This window comes from Tupaia chinensis, unplaced genomic scaffold (genome assembly GCF_000334495.1).
Source record: "Tupaia chinensis unplaced genomic scaffold, TupChi_1.0 Scaffold144137_1, whole genome shotgun sequence".
NCBI classification, from domain to species: domain Eukaryota; kingdom Metazoa; phylum Chordata; class Mammalia; order Scandentia; family Tupaiidae; genus Tupaia; species Tupaia belangeri.
The window spans coordinates 154959-171473 of record NW_006203992.1 but is presented as its reverse complement, the minus strand read 5'-3'; the positions used below and the strand labels follow the sequence as shown (position 1 = coordinate 171473).

The window sequence follows — 16515 nt, the reverse complement described above, 5'->3', positions numbered from 1 at the left end:
ACAGGATGATTTCTTACATTCTCTGTCTCTCTCTGTTGAGTGCACATGCCATATGGCAAAAACCTTAAATAAGTAAACAATAGATAAAAATAAACAAATAAATTAAAGTGTTGGATGAGATTATTAAATTATGTCAGACTAACTTCACCATGCCACTTTCATTGGTGCCATGAGATATTAAATACAGGATGTTCTTTGCTGTAAGGAGAGATGGATTTGATTCTTGGCAAACATTGGTTACTTTGTATAAATGTTGTCCAGATTGTAAAACCATCACTAATACTTAGGAGTCATGTATTGTGCAGTGACGTATCACACTGAAGGCGGTTTGGGTCCGTAAGTTGTTTGAGCATTTGGGGCCGATGACCCTGTTTGCCTTGATGTTTTGGAACTTAAGTTAAATAGTTAAACTTTCTTGATCAAGTGAAGCTGTGTGTGGAAGCACAAATATGTGTTGTGAATCTTAACATGCTTCTTTTTGTCGTTTTCAGCTGCAGTATTGAAGTACGAGAACAACGTTATGAATATCAGGCAATTCAACTGTTCTCCCCACCCGTACTGGCTTCCGAACTTCATGGACGTCTTCACTTGGTCTCTGCCCTTTGTTGGGGAAAAGGGTACGTGGTGGAATCTTGAGATGGTCTCAGTCAAACCGGGTGGAAAGGAAGGAGAGACGCGATGTTCTGTTCTACCATGAACACTTGGGCCACAGCAGGAACACTCAGGAGCTGCACCGTGAAAGAAGCAATTCGAAAGTGTCACTGGGGATCTTATTAACAGGATACAATGAGCGAATTGAGGGGAAGCGAAAGAAATGAGGAAGATTTAGGAGAATTGATACAGTCCCAGAATAATTTACATCTTTTAAAATAACAGGAATAGGGGCCAGCAGGTAGCATGGTGGTTAAGGCACTGGACTCCCACGTAGCTATGATTTGAGTCCCAAACCCAGCAGCTTGAAAATCATGCCGGGCATATGTGTGTACATGCCAGGGAAAATCCCAGGAGGCGAATGGAGGAAACGGAACTGCAGCTTGACCATCCCCCTGAGGGCTGATTTCTCGCCTTCCCTCTCACTGCCCGCCTTTCTCCAGTGAGCACATGTGCTCTATGGCAAAAATCTAAAAACAAAACAAAGAAAGAAAGAAAGAAGCAAAAGACAGAAATACAGTTTTATACCTGGTCTCAAATAGTACTGTGTACTGTTTTTCCTTACCCCTTTAATAAGTGCTATCTTACTGTACAAGTTACCTGGCCATTTAAAAGGTGAGCCTAGCCAGACTTTCCTTATATTTCTGATATTAATCACCACTATTTGATAGCGCTTAATGGCTACAGTATTTTAAAAGATAACATACAGATTACAAAAAAAAATAGTTACTGAAAACTATAGTGTGTTGTAGCATGTTCCAAGGTCCAGAACAGCGAGGCAGACGTGCATTGGAAACATTGTCCTGGTTTCCCTGAAGAACTTGACTTTTCTTTCCTGCATTGCTCCTCCTCTTTTTCCTTCATCTCCTTTCCTTCCTTCTTTCTCCCTGCCTTTTTTCCGCATATTTTGCTTTCATGTTTCAACCTCAGCGATAATTTTGAGGGATAGGCCAACCTGTCGAGCTTTTGGTTTGGGAGGCCATTCAGTCAAAGGCTAACCCCTTCCCAGGCGTCTTCGCACTCATAACACGGAAAAGGGAAAGGGCGTCAGGACGGAGACACCAGTTCCACAGGTGTCAGAAAAATGATGTCCTTTGGGGAGTTTTAGGGGAAAACGACTTATTTTTCTGAAACCCTACAATATTTGTTTCACTTTTTTTAGTACCCTAAAATTAATTTTTTTAGAGGTTTTTGCCTTAGTGTGTATGCGCTCGTCAGAGAGAGACAGAGACAGAGACAGTAAGAGGAGTGCCCTAAAATCATTAAGTTGTCAACAGGCAAGTCTTCCCTTTGGGCACTAACGTAAGTCAGAAGTCAGTTTGAATATTCTCTGGTAAGTGTCCCCAGTGGCTGTCCTGCCACGTCCCTGTGCTGACCAGATCCCAGCACGTGGCCTTGTCCTCCGTGGGCCTCTCTGGAGCTCCTGCTGACCACTGGTCCCCATGGACTGTTTCCATTGCTTACTCAAATTTTGAACATCTATTATACAATAACACAGTAACGTAGTATACATAATTCAGTTTTGACAGTTAAACTGAACCTCTGCATTAATGTTAATTCCACTGAGGTTTTATTTATTATCTTATACCCTTAATTCTAGAAGAACATCTTTTAAAATACTAGTTACTGTAAAAAATAACTCTCGAAGAATCAGGGGCAAGCTTCTTTTCATATATGTGATTAAAAAACCAACCTAATTTCAATTAATACTAAATGTAAGTAGCACTCATGTAAAGGTAATGCATAGGAGTGCTGGCGGAGTGGTGGTTAGGGCGGCTGGATCCCACATGGCCGACTGCATGCTTTGAATTCCAGGCCTGCTGGCTTGGAACACCGTGCTGGGAGTGTGTGCGTGTGTGATCAAATTTCCAAGAGGAGAATGGAAGAGAAGGGATTGCAGTGTACTCTCGTCTGGGGGTGGGGGTACTTTCTGCTTCCTCTCTTTCTCTCTCTCCTTCCTTCTCCCTCCCTCCCTCTCTCCCTCTCTCTCTCTCTCTCTCTCTGTCTCTCTCACCTCATCTTTCTCTGGCAAGTGCCCAAGTTCTATAGCAAATCAACAACAATAAAAAAGTAACGCAGTTCTTATTTTCTGTATACAGCACTTTCATATAATCCTAATGTAATCTGTTCACTTAACTAAATAGCTGCTTAAACTGTACTTTAATCAGGTTTATTTTTCAAGTCTCTATAAAATTCCAGTTAATAATATTTCTATCAACACATTCATTTTACAATCAGTGTTCTTAAAACTATTTTGAGCAGAAGTTCTTGCCGAACAGAAGTTTGTAATCTACTCTGGATCAAGTAGCATCAATGTATAAATCAATAAAATTTCAAAAATAACGATCTCCCCCATAGACTTACAGGGTATTTACATCCACATATTTGATTTGTCCATTGTCTTTTGACCTCTAGCTAGTAAATTGTCATTCGTAGGCATGAGCGAATAATTTGATAAAAATAAAGTCTACACAGAATCCCAAAGCCTGTAGTCTTTGATGATGAAGGTTTTATAGAAACTCCTCTGCAGGCCGCTCTGTATACAAGTGTCGCTGGTCAGCTTGCTCATTCGCAGTGCCAGAGTGGTAATTAGGATGTTAACGGAATATCTAAACGTTCTTCTCCCTGCTGTTGTAGTGACTGAGATGCTGGTGAACGTCCTTAACATCTGCTCGGATGATGAACTGGGGTCAGAAGAAGATGGATTTGATGGTAAGAGGCTTGAGCCTTTGCACTAATCTCATTTGCCGTGTTTTGACTCTGCATCTCATTGCTTACCCCAAGAATACATTTCTAAGATTTGGGGGTTTTGTTTCAATCAAAATATATTTTTGAGAGTGAAAGATAGAATTTTATTTCGTTTCCCTTAAAAAAGTGTAAGAAGTAAAACCGTGATAAAATGTTGCCCTTACCTTGAAAACACCGCTGAAGGAGTGAACCTCGTTAATAACCCTCTTTTGGCAGCTCACAGGCTAAGTGGTTTTTTTGGCTCTTTGATCAAAATGTCATCCTTTATTTTTTAGCAGATGCTTTCATTAACTGGGCAGATTTGAGATGTTCTTTAATGAGGTCATTCTTGTCATTTATTCACCTTCTGATGTCTATGATAAAAGAAGGTATTTACAATAGATGTATACCGATAGATATATTGGCATTTGTTGATCCCAATATCTTTTCATATCTGTTGCAGTAAGTGAATAAACCAGGAGCAATTTTCTGGTTTTGTTTGTTTGTTTGTTTGTTTAAGCTACTATTTGGTAGTTGCCCTCAAAGAGAATACTTTGTCTGCAAGGGACAAAGATCCATGAGGTTAAAGATGATGGGAAAAATTATCCTGGGTCTTACAAAAGCACCCCCAAAATGAATGGAAACTAACAGAAATGTAAATAGAGAAGAAAAGTGCATAGAAAAGCAAAGCTTGTGTACATGAGTGTTGGCTAAGTACCTACTCTGTAGAGCACTCAGGAGTCCACAATGCATCAAAGATTACCTGTACCCTGAAGAAGTTACTACCTGCATAGAAAGATGATGTGTCAACAGAGAATATCAATAAAATAAGACCTATTGTAAAATAAAGAGTCAAAGTGGCAAGGAACCTAGATATTGTGGTGAATTTAAATGAACAAGCTTAATGCCATAAAAAAAGTGCACGCAGGTAAAACGAAAAGGAATGTGTCCTTTCTGAAAGTCATTGACATGATTTCATGTTTACTTGGGCTTCATAAGGGTCACAGCTATGCATGCAAAATACCTAATGCTGGAGGCAAAGGTAAAATGAACGCATTCATGCGCTCACTTAATAGTTTATATCCTTAGAAAAATTCAAGGTGCATGGTTTATTTTTGAACATTACATAGTTATTCTTTTGCTTACCTCTCTTGTGTTCATTCCCTATCTCTGTATACTCTTTTTGAGTCATCTAGTACATTGCATGGTGATAGGGAATACAGTGCAGGGAAGGAGAGGAAGAGCTTCGTGGATTTAAAATTGAGCGTGGTCATGAGAACATAAGCATATATGTTTATGTTGGCTCATTGGAGAGGTCATGGTGTATTTTTCCATGCAAGAATGCATCCTGACTTTTCTGATGACACAGTATATTTGCAAATATGTGGGAGATGAATAAACATTTTGTACTGTGTCGGGATCCTAGGTGTTCTGTGCGTTACATTCACAGTACACTTACAGTTCACTGTTCCATGGATAACATTATCACTCCAAAGCTAGTATCTGTCCAATAGAAGAGACTTTTTCCAAGAGGGAGACACTAACCAGATGGAATCTATTGGGTGTTCAGAAAAGTCTTGACTCATTTTTGCATAGAAAAACAACAAAAAGGTCTCATGACTTTTCCGACAACCCAATGAATCTTGAAAATCAGTAAATGTTTTTCAGTAGTTGACTTTTACTACACTTTGTATTCCTCCAAATTAAGATGAATTAGCACTAAAACAGTAATAACCCTCTGTCGTTAAAGCTCCAGGGCAGCCAAGTCCTTCGGCCAATATTTATAATATATAAATATGTAGTGTATAGAGTAAGACTGCGTAGACATACATATGTTTGTAATTATATGCCAGTTCACTCACTCAGCAGATACATATTTGCTGTGTGTGTCACATACCAGGTACTGTCGCCAATGCCTGCATATTTCAGTGATAAAGGTTACCCCTGCATAGTTAATCAGTACATGTTGAGCATACCTACTCCAGAAGTTCACAATTGTAAATGTTCCAAAATTCAGAACTTCTTGAACACCAACATGACACAAGGGGAAAGTTCCACACCTGGCCTTAAGTGTAAGACAATGATTCCTCCTCAGTAGCAAAGTCAGAGCCCGGGATGACAGTGACAACACAGAACCGCAGCCTGCCCCCAAAATTATTAAAAATCTGGTATACGATGACTTCAGGCTACGTGTATGAGGTAAACAGGAGCCCCAAGTGAATTTCACGTTTAGATGTGGGTTCCTTCCCCGAGATACCTAATTCAATCTATGCAAATATCTCAAAATCTCAGAAATTCTGAAATCTAAAACTCTTCTGTTCCTAAGCATTTTGAGGACAGGCTCCTCCACCTGTACGGAGGTTGAACGTGGTTTGCACTTCACATCTCCTGAGCTATCTTTACCCCCTCAATCCCGCACGTGAAAAGATACATTCTGTGATTTATTCTATAATAATTAGTTCCCACTAATTATTTTTAAGCCTAATTCAATAATAGTAGTGCTAATCCTTTTCAAGACTCTGGGAAGAACTTTTTTCTTACAGGCAGACTGGTCAAATCTTACTCGCTCAGCCTTACCTCAGGTTAGCCCTACAGAGAGAGACAGGGTAGCCCTCCCCAGGGGCGGAGAGGAGGGTGGGCGGCGGGTCCAGCCTGCTCTGGGCGACTGCAGCTGAGGAGCTTATGTTCCTCTCTTTTTTTTCCAACTTCCTTCCATGGCCCATTTCTTTCAGCTTGAACATCATTCAGTTCTCTTTCTGAGCATACTTTCTTTTGCCTTCCTTAAGTTATTTTTACCAGCTAGATTAACAGTGTTTTATGTTTTCAAATTTTTGAGCAGAATTTATACACAGGCTTATTAAAAATGTTTAATGCTTGTTGAAAGGCCTGTGTGCCCCTTCGTAACTATGACCAGTTTGGAATGAGAAGGTATGAAAGTGCAGTCCTCAGGGAAGGCAGTTTCTGTTCCTTGGCTTCCTACCTCTCCAGTTTTAACAGGTTGGATTTGATCTTTTTTTCTTCTCTTTTTCCCCCTGTTACAATTTTGGTCCGTCTCCCTTAGTCAAACTCAAGAGAAGTGCTCATCCAATCCCATGCATTCCTTCTTCTGTGCATGTGTGGATGAGGGGAGAGGGAGAGATGACGAGAGTGTCTGCCACCTGGGCCTCGCTGGCAGGTGACAGTGATACAGGCCCTCCCTTCATCCAGAACCCCAGCTTTAAGGTTCACAAAGAGCCAGGAGCAACTGAGGAAGAGAAACTGATTTCCACACAGATAGGGAGTATAGGTATCGAAAGATCGAGATTAATTGAGAAGTGGTTCCTTGTGGAGAAAATACTAGATTCTTCTTTTTGCCTTTTGTGATTAGTTTCCTCCTCTCTGAGTGGTAAGAACCTTGGATGCCTCCCCTTGAAATTTGGAAACCGTCGGGCATAACATGTACACGGAACATCCAGGGTTTTCTACCATGCGTGGGTGTCTGCTAACAGACAGAAGGGAATGTAAGAACACACGCAGTGTGGACATTAAGGATGTCGGCGACCTGAGTCTGAAGTGGGCAGGTGTTAATGCTATTTAGTAGATGCTGTCCTTTGCTTGCTTTGGGGTGACCTCTAAGCAATTGTGCTCTACCAAGGTAATTGGGAACTTTTGGGTCAAATCACATAAATTTGCTCTTTAAGAAATAAATCACAGAAATAGTAGTTTAAATTAAAAGTATGTAACTTAAGGGCCAGCAGATTTCATGGAAGTTGAGGTACCACATCCCACATGGCTGACCATGCGGTTTGAGTCCTGGACCCAGTAGCTTGAAAGTCTCTCTGGGCCTGTGTGCATGCAGGCCCCAGATCCCAAGAGGAAATTGGAGGAGAAGGGATTGTAACATGGCCATCCCCCCTAGGGAGTGATTTCTCACCACCTCCCTTCTTTCTGACAAGTGCTCACACCCTAAAGCAAACTCAAAAAGAAACAAAGTGTTTAACTTAGGTTACTCCACTGGACAGTCAGGAACTCTCCTATTTTAACATGATGCCTAATGCTCGAGATTTCTTCAAAGATGCTCAAAGAACAACTTGTAAAATCATCCCATAACTCCATCTTTCCTTGGGAATATGATTTATCCATTGCATAAATTGAAGTTCTGACTTTTGTGTTCTTCTTTTGGTGGCATTATCTCCAGCCTTCCGAAGTTGCAGGTTCACGGTTCACCTGTGGTCTCTCTCTGTGGGGACGCATCTGCCTACTTTGCTGGCTGCAGAGGGAAAGCAGGAGGCAGAAGTATCGGGGCTTAATTAAAGCTCTTGGCAGTTGCTGCTGGGTATAAACAGACCCAACTCTTAATGAGTCTGTATCAAGCTTTTCTCAGTATTTGTTCCATGTCCAGTGTCACATGAAAAGTCAAAAGTCACATCAGTGGCTTTACTGTCACAACGATCTTAGGTGTGCTTCCTGGTGGCTGCAGGACCTGCACCACATAGAGATTCTCTTCATTTCCTTCAGTATCTGTCAAGTGCTTTCACCATTTAATGAGGACCATGGTGACCAGTGACAGCAACTCACCCATGACAGGTCATTTATGTGTATTTACTGTTCAACACACACATTTTTACCTTTTTGAGCAGCACAAATTTCTATTAATTGTCATTTATTTAAAGTTTACTAACCATTTAACTGGGCCTTTATATTATCTTAACTCCCCAGGCAGCTTATTGGCACAGGTACTGTTATGATCCCTGTTTTACATATGAAATGATTGAGACTAAGATTTTTTTTGAAGAATTATTTTATTTAACTCTATCTATTTATTTATTTTAATTTGATCAGAGACAGACAGAGTAAGAGAAAGAGAGAAAGAGAGGGAAAGTGAGAAAGCAAGCTGCCAGGTCTGGGACTTGAACCATGGTTGGCTCTGTGGGAGTCCAGCATTGACCCCCAAAGCCTGACTTCTTATAGCTAGTGAAGTAATGACTGGATTCCAACTCATGTCTGCTTGCTTGGTTCTCTCAAAGTTACACATCCCGTGACTGCAGTGCTTGGCATCTTTTTCATTGGCACAGCCTGTTTTATTTATTTTAATAGAAAAGGAAAAAACAAGGGCCAACAGCTGGCATTGTGGTTACGATGCTGGGATCCCACATGACTGACTCTGTGCTTTGAGTCCTGGGCCCTGTGGCTTGAAAAACATGCCAGGCATGTGTGCGTGTGTGCTCAGAATCCTGAAGGGAGAACGGAGAACGGATGGTAGCATGGCCATCCTCCCTGGGGGTGATCATTCACTTTCCTTCTCTCACACCCTATGGCAGAAATGTGAAACAAAACTAAATAAAGCAAAAAGAACAAAACAAAAACAGTACTACTAAGCAAATAGAATATACTTTTGTTGTTCTGATAAATATACTATAAAGTAAAAAAATTACTTTTTTTAAAAAAGAGATTTTTGCTATGGGGCATGTGCGCTCACCAGAGAGACAAAAAACTAAGAAACCCCCCTCAGAGGGGATGAGGGGGATGACCATGCCTAATCCTTTCTCCTCCATTCTCCTCTCAGAATCTTGGGCACACATGCTCCCGTGCCTGGTGTGAGTTTCAAGCCACCAGGTCAGGGACTCAAACTGCGGTCAACTAAATGGGAGTTCAGTGACGTAACCATTATGCCATTTGCTGGTCCCACATTTGTCACTATTGTTTAGCCATGTAAGTCAATGCAAGTGAAACAGTCTTGTTTTAATTCTTTAAGCTTAGTCTGCTCTAAGAAAGTACAAGTGTTACGTGTTGTTAGAAATGTAAGTACATCTGGGTAGACCAGAAGTCCTCTGGCCACACTGATTGCTGCTGGGTAGAAATTATGCCAGGATTCTTTTCTCCTTAGCTTCTTCCTTACAAATAAAGGAATTTGATAGCCAGGCTGGAAAAAGGCTTAGAAAAAGCTTACTGTTTTGAATTGGCCTGCGGTCTTTCATGCTGGAAATAAAATACAAAACTTGTGTTATCTTGTAAAGTTTGAAGCCGTTTAAGGCCAATGAATGTCTTTTGACGATCTAATTTATATGTATAGGGATCTTTGTTTCCTGTTTCCACTTCTGATTTTGGATGCTAGAGCAATAGTCTGGTTTCAATTTAAGCTTGTTATTCACCAGAATATTTCAGAGAAGAAAGCCATCCAAGATGATGCATCCCGTTTGGTAGTTAATCCTCATTAATAAAAAAGACTCATTTCAGGCCAAGGGTTAGTAATTGATCCCAAAGTAGAGGGAAAGTCTGACAGCAATCAAGCAATCTTCATCACAAGGGTTTCTTTTATTGTTCATTATTACAATAAGGAATTCTGTAATAGCAATAAGCATTAGACACTGACAGACAGTTTTGTGAGTTAGAAATATTTAATTATGTAGGACTTTCTTTTAGGTCCTAAAGATCATAGACTCTGCGGTCACTTTTTTTTTAAAATACAAACTATACTTGATATGTGGTAAGTCTGGCTAACAAAGTATTGTGGAGGTGAAACTGAAATCCTGTAGAATAAGAAAGAAAAGAAAAAAATAAAATGAATACATTTCAGTCAAATATAGTTTCAGGCTGTGCTAGAAAGATTAATGTTACATTAGAATTTATGTGTCTGCTTTCATCTAAAGAGCAAACCACACGGTGAAACTCTTACCCCTCGTCCACATTTGTGCCTTATCCTGTTGTTAACCACAAGCCAGTGGGTAAGGGATCAGAGTGGGTCTTCGCATGCCTCTAGGGAGCCCTCTGAGCTGGATGCAAGAAAGTTATCTCCCACAGTCTGCTTTGGGTCATTTGATAATTCTTCATATCTAATATCACAGGTTCCAGAGTATCTCCCTACTTATCTCTGTCTAGCTTTACAAAGTCATACACAGTTTCTTTTCTTTTCTTTTCTTTTTTTTTTTAAAGATTTTTGTCATAGGGCGCATGTGCTATGTGCTTGCTGGAGACAGAGAGAGAGAGAGAGAGAGAGAGAGGGGGAGAGAGAGAGAAATGGCCCTCCCTACTTATCTCTGTCTAGCTTTACAAAGTCATACACAGTTTCTTTTCTTTTCTTTTCTTTTTTTTTTTAAAGATTTTTGTCATAGGGCGCATGTGCTATGTGCTTGCTGGAGACAGAGAGAGAGAGAGAGAGAGAGAGAGGAAGGGAGAGAGAGAAATGGCCCTGCTGCAGTCCCTTCTCCTCCATTCTCCTCTTGGGATTTTGAACTCACACACGGATGCACTCAGCATGTTTTCAAGCCACTGGATCCAGGACTCAAACTGCACAGTCGGGCCGAGTGGGATCTAGCACCTTAACCTCCATGCCACCTGCTGGTCCTATATAGAGATCTTTCTAAAGAGCAAAACTAGGCATTAGTGGGACAAACATGGCATCTTACTGGTGCCAAGGAATACCTCTGTGAAGATTTGATTTTCACATGAAATACTTAAATACCAAAACTATATTTGCTATGATGAATGTTTGACATTAACATTTGACACTAACTCTTTTAATGATTTTATTTCTTTCATGAGAGAAACAGAGAGGGATAGGCACCTATGATAGGGTCTTCTCGTACTGCGATCTCCTCCTCCACCTCCCAGCCAGCCAGGATCGCAGCCCCGCACACACATGTGCACACAGCAGGTTCCAGGTGACCCAGAATCTGCACTTAACAGGCCAGGGGACCACTGCATTGAAGAGCCACATCACCTGCACCACCAGGGGAGCCAGACAGGGAATACTTTAAGACCTTAAATGCGAAAGCTGTACCCCCAAAATCAAGTACTTGTTTTCAACACTTATTCACAGCATTTACATGTTATTGGCTCCACTTAGATATTCAGACTAACCATTCAGTTAATCCTGAAGATCTCTTATGTCTGCTCTGGTGGTCTGCGGGCACACACACAGAGCCCTCAGCTTAGTGCTCTTACAGTGGCTGGAATTATTATTTTCAAGCAACTCATTTTAGCCTCCCTGGGAGATCAGGCGGGAGGTGTGCCCTTTAATAATGAACAGTTTAGGAGGAATATATTAAATTTTAATGGGAAAAAAATTAGAAAACAAAACTAGACATACCAAAAAGCACTCCAAGGAGGTCTGTTTGTGATGTGATTCTTATTTTGTCAGCACTGAAATAGAACTAGAATTTGGTAAGCAGAGGAGTTACAGCATAAAAGCAGTATTTGAGAAAAAGCAAATCGTTTTTCAAGTTTAAAAAATACCTAGAATATGAACAAGGGATGAGGAAGGATATAATTTAGGAACTTAAGAAAGTATCTCAAAGTTGAAGTGACTAGATCTGAACAAAGATGACAAAAGGGAGCTGTCGAGAGCAGCTTTCCAGGTCAGCCAGTGGCGTGGTGGGTAAGGCAGCCAGATCCCACATGGCCAGTTGGTTTGAGTCCTACATCCGGTAGCTTGAAAAACATGCTGGGCCCATGTGCATGCAGCCCCAAATCCTGAAAGGCAAAATGGGGATGGTGTGACCACTCCCTGTGGCTGGCACTTTCTCACTTCATTTCTCTCTGTTTGCTTTTTCTCTTTCTGTCTCTGGCTCTCCAGCAAGCACATCCGCTTTCAAGTGAAAATTTTTTAAAAAAGAATAAAAGGTTTCCAAGGAATTAGAAGTATACAGTCGACCAGAATTAGGCAAAGGGGTGGTGGAAGTGACCATGGATTTCGATGGTTCATACGTAGGTGGAGAGGAGGAAGGTAACATTTACGGGAAAACTTCAGTTTCAGGAGAAAGATAAGCTCCTTTACAGAGATGTTAGCGTGAAACTGATTCATGTAATCCTGGAAACACCGAGGCCGGATTAGGACATGGAGTCCTGGAAAATGTGAATGAAATCTGGGCTGTTGGCAGGCTTGTATTGAAGTCACAACTGAATCTACTGAGAGTGGATGTACATAATAGAACATTGAGGAAATATCTTTAAAATTAAGCTGTCTTGAGATCAGCAGATGATGTAGTGGTTACATCACTAGAGTCCCACATAATCGACCATGGTTTGAGTCCAGGACATAGCGGCTTAAAACTCTGACCAGACATGTGTGCATATGTGCCCAAAATCCCAAGAGGAGGATGGAGGAGAAGGGATTGTGGTGTGGTCATCCCCCCGGCGGTTGATTTTTCACTTCTTGACTTTCCGGCAAGCACACCCTATAGCAAAAATCTCAAAATAAAATAAAATAAAGTAAAGTAAAGTAAAATAAAGTAAAGTAAAGTAAAGTAAAATAAAAATGGAGGAAATAAAGTAAATAAATAAAATAAAATAAAATAAAATAAATAAAATAAAAAATTCAGTTGTCTTGATGAAGCTGCAGGTGAAAGAGAACATGGGTGAGACCAGGGAGAAAGCACAAGAACCTGCACTGCAGGACAGTCCAGGTAACAGCTTCTTAAAAGTGTTTGTAGCAGGGCCAGCAGGTGGCATCATGGTTACGGTGCTAGACTCTCACAAGGCTGACTGCAGTTTGAATCCCAGACCTGGCAGCTTGAAAATCATGCTGGGCACATTTGCATGTGTGCCTAAAATCCCAATAGGATAATGGAAGAGAAGAGATTGGGGCATGGCCATCTCCTTGGGAAGTGATTTCTCACTTTCCCTCTTACTGTCTGTTTCTCTCTAGTGAGCACACAGTGCCCTATGGCAAGACCCTTTTTAAAAAAAAAAAAAGTGTACACAGTGTAGAAAAATTAATGTCCAATAGAAGTCTAGCCAAAAATAAACTGTTAAGACTGTGGCATTGGTTACCAGACATCAGATTGTTGCAGAGAAGTGAATAGCAGGACTTTTTTAAAAAATAAGAGCACTAAAAGAAATAGAAGTCATTATAAAAAGCGAAAAATAATTTTATATACCTCACTCTTAATATCATGCTATAGTTTTATTACACATTTTGGTTTTATTTAGATTATTAAAAATAAGTGTTCACAGAATAGCTTTTACTATACAGTCAATGATGAATCGAACACACTTACGAAACACACGTGATCCCTGCATGGAGCTTGGAGTCCAATGGAACAAGAACTAATCAGTGTGAAACACGCTAGTCTGTTCATACAGAGGATTTAGAAGTGCCTGGAGGCAGCGTGAATCAGGGTAAAATATTTGATCACTAAAGAATATGGGAGACATCTTTTTGTCTTCTACATCTGAAAAACAAAGGAAAATACTTTTATGTACTCTGCTGCTTTTGAAAGTATGGCCATGCAAAATTTTTCCTTGAAACATTACATGGGAAGATGGATGTCAGTTCTCCAATTTTTATTTCTCTTGTCTTTTTGTGAGAATGGAGTTTTCATGATATAATTAGTAAAGGAGAAATGGAAAATGTATATAACCAGATAGGTCATTCAATATTTTGTAAAAGGTTTTATAATTTCTTCCTAGGCTTTTGTTCATTGTCTTCCCAGTTTATTGATCATTTTCAGATGCCTAATATTTTAGTGTCCAATTTAGAAGCTTTAATTTTTGTCACTGTAAATTTAATATTCTTTGTAATATAGGTAACTTATATTTTTTAAATTATACCCATTCCTTTAAAGGAAACAAATCATATCCAGTGTATTATGAAACATGTACCTGGGGATTGCTGGGAGGAGGTCATGATTCCCATGGTATTCATGGCTGTCGTGTTGGAGCTCTGACTCTCAGACAAGGACTATGGCTGGAGTCTACCATCACGTCAGTATGACTAGATGCGTTCTATCACTTGTGGTCACGATGATCAAAGTTCTTTGAAGCTACTAATTTAAAATGACAGTCACATACGCATCAAAACGACTGGGTTCTCTTCATACTGTACTACCACAACTTCACACAAATGTCTTTCTTAATTATCTGGCATAATTGTCACCTTATGTGGAAGCTCATACTTTGCAGAATAAACTAAATGTTACACACACACACACACACACACACATACACACACATACACACACACAGCAAGACCCCTGTTGCTGCTAATTGATGGGGTCATTTCAGCAGTGGCCAGAATATTATGTTCACAGTAAGAAAATACTCCAGGGACCAGCAGTTAGCATGATGGCTATGTCGCTGGACTCCCATGTAGTCGACCGCAGTTCGAGTCCCAGACCCAGCGGCTTAAACTTACGCCAGGCATGTGTGTGTGCGTGCCCAAGATCCCGAGAGGAGAATGAAGGAGAAGGGATTGTGGTGTTGCCATCCCCCTGTGGGGGTGATTTCTCGCTTTCTGTCTCTCTGTCTCTCTGTCTTTCTGACAAGCGCATGCGCCCTATAGCAAAAACCTCTCCAAAGAAAGAAAGAAAAAGAAAAGATAATAAGACTCCAGAAAATACATTTATACTATATTTCTATATAAGGTATTACATACAAATATAATATGTGATGTTTTCAGTTTTAAAAATAATTGATGTTTGTGGCATTACCACCTTTTCCAACAATGTCATTAGCCAACTTATAATAACCATTAGCTGTTACACATCTAAACCTAAATGTTTTTATAAAATTTATTTGAGAAGACAAAACATGTAGCTTAATAAGAATGGAAATAAGCCTTAAAATACAAATCTAAATGATTTCTTTATTTTAAAGGCATTGAAATAAAGAGCTCTCTTTCTCCAGTGAAAGAAAAAGTGTGTGTGTGTGTGTGTGTTTTAGAAAAAATTCAGTTCTCACAAGCAGGGTTGACATAATCATCTTGCAAAAGAGCATTCCTCATGCAGGGAACTTTCGTGGTCAATGTGAGGGAACACTGATATGATTAGAAAATAAAATAAACTGTTCTTCCCACAGGGTTTTGTGATTCTATTGATATAAAACATTTGTTGGTTCACTTCCTCAACCTAGAGATTGTCCTTTGTGAGAATAATTGAGAACTGATTGGAAAACCACAAGTTCGTTGTCCAGAGTCCAGTGTTTGTAAAACGTCCTCTTTAGAATAATAATTTGCTCTTTGGTGGCCACGGGGCATTGAAGGATCTACTAAAATGCTTTAAAAATGCTCAGAAAATGTAATTTTGAAAGTATTTTCTGTTAGATCACCTGTTTTCACTCCTAAAAGTCTCTTTTATTCTTTCATCTTTATTTCTAATCATGAGAAGCTATATAATGGCTCTCCCATCTTATCTCAGAACTCCATAGAAACAGAAATCTGGTTTCATTTTGGCTAGAAATCTCGGGGGTTCGTTTTGTTCAGAGCAAAGCTAGCAGGGTCCAGGCTGCTCGCGTTGTCCCTACGGACCTTACCCTCATCCGGACTCAGTGATCAGCTTGGCTGACAAAAAAGAGAGCTGAGGTTCCATCTCAGGGCAGCTTGATGTTTGCCAAGATCACAATGTTAATATTTTAGTTTACAGTGAGAAATGTAACCATTCAAAGCAGAATGCTCATCGCTACACAGGTGGTTTTTTTTCTTAGTAATACCAAGCGTTTTTGGGGACTTGCCGCCCACCAGAGCTCTGTGCTAACATTCGCAGGTAGCTCAGCGCCTGCACGTGGCTTTGCTGAGCGTAAACGAACACACTCCTTAGTTCTTCCACCCCACACCCACCCTGAAGCAGGGCAGACGGAGGGTAATGTAATGAATCCTGGCTCAGGGCCACCTCCAGCTGATGGCCTTGGCAAGTAACTTGCCACTTTTGCCACTTTGTAGAGTCCTCTGTAAGACGGAGAGTCGTGGCACCATCTTCATGTGGTCATTGTGAGGATTATAGGAGATCATGAAAGAATTTACAACAGTCCTCCTCTTATCAGTAAGGAAGTGGGCTGTAGAGAGATTTCGTACTTGCCCAAGAGCGTAGCTAATAAGGTGGAGAGCTGGGACGCCAACCTCGATCTTTTACTCCAGAGCACACACTTCTCAGCACTGAGCTGTTCTGGCTGTAACAGTCCAGTTTATTTCTGTGGCTTACAACAAGTGGACAGGCCAAGCATTTATGAGCCAAACCCTCACAGAGGGCCAGAACACTTGACAGCCATTGCCCTCTGATAGTTCTTCCCTAGAACCTTCAGATGTGTGCTCAGCCGCTCTTGTCTCTGTGGCCGAACAACACATCTCTGCCTTCTAAGGTCCGAGATTTCAGTGCTGGTAAGGTCTCGTGACTGGAGAAACACCTGCCTTTGGCTTGCCTGTGCATTGATTGTGAGCCAGAACCT

General features: G+C 40.6%; 1 protein-coding gene across 2 annotated transcripts in view; it reads left to right on the top strand.

Annotated features, from left to right (window-relative positions):
• The window catches only part of PPP3CA (protein phosphatase 3 catalytic subunit alpha), a 161221-nt gene that overhangs the window by 123219 nt on the left and 21487 nt on the right, over positions 1 to 16515 (top strand). For both annotated transcript variants that reach the window (XM_027767270.1, XM_027767269.1), the window contains exons 8-9: positions 492 to 617; positions 3289 to 3363. In XM_027767270.1, coding sequence (XP_027623071.1) covers positions 492 to 617; positions 3289 to 3363 — 201 coding nt within the window. The remainder of the gene's footprint in view (positions 1 to 491; positions 618 to 3288; positions 3364 to 16515) is intronic.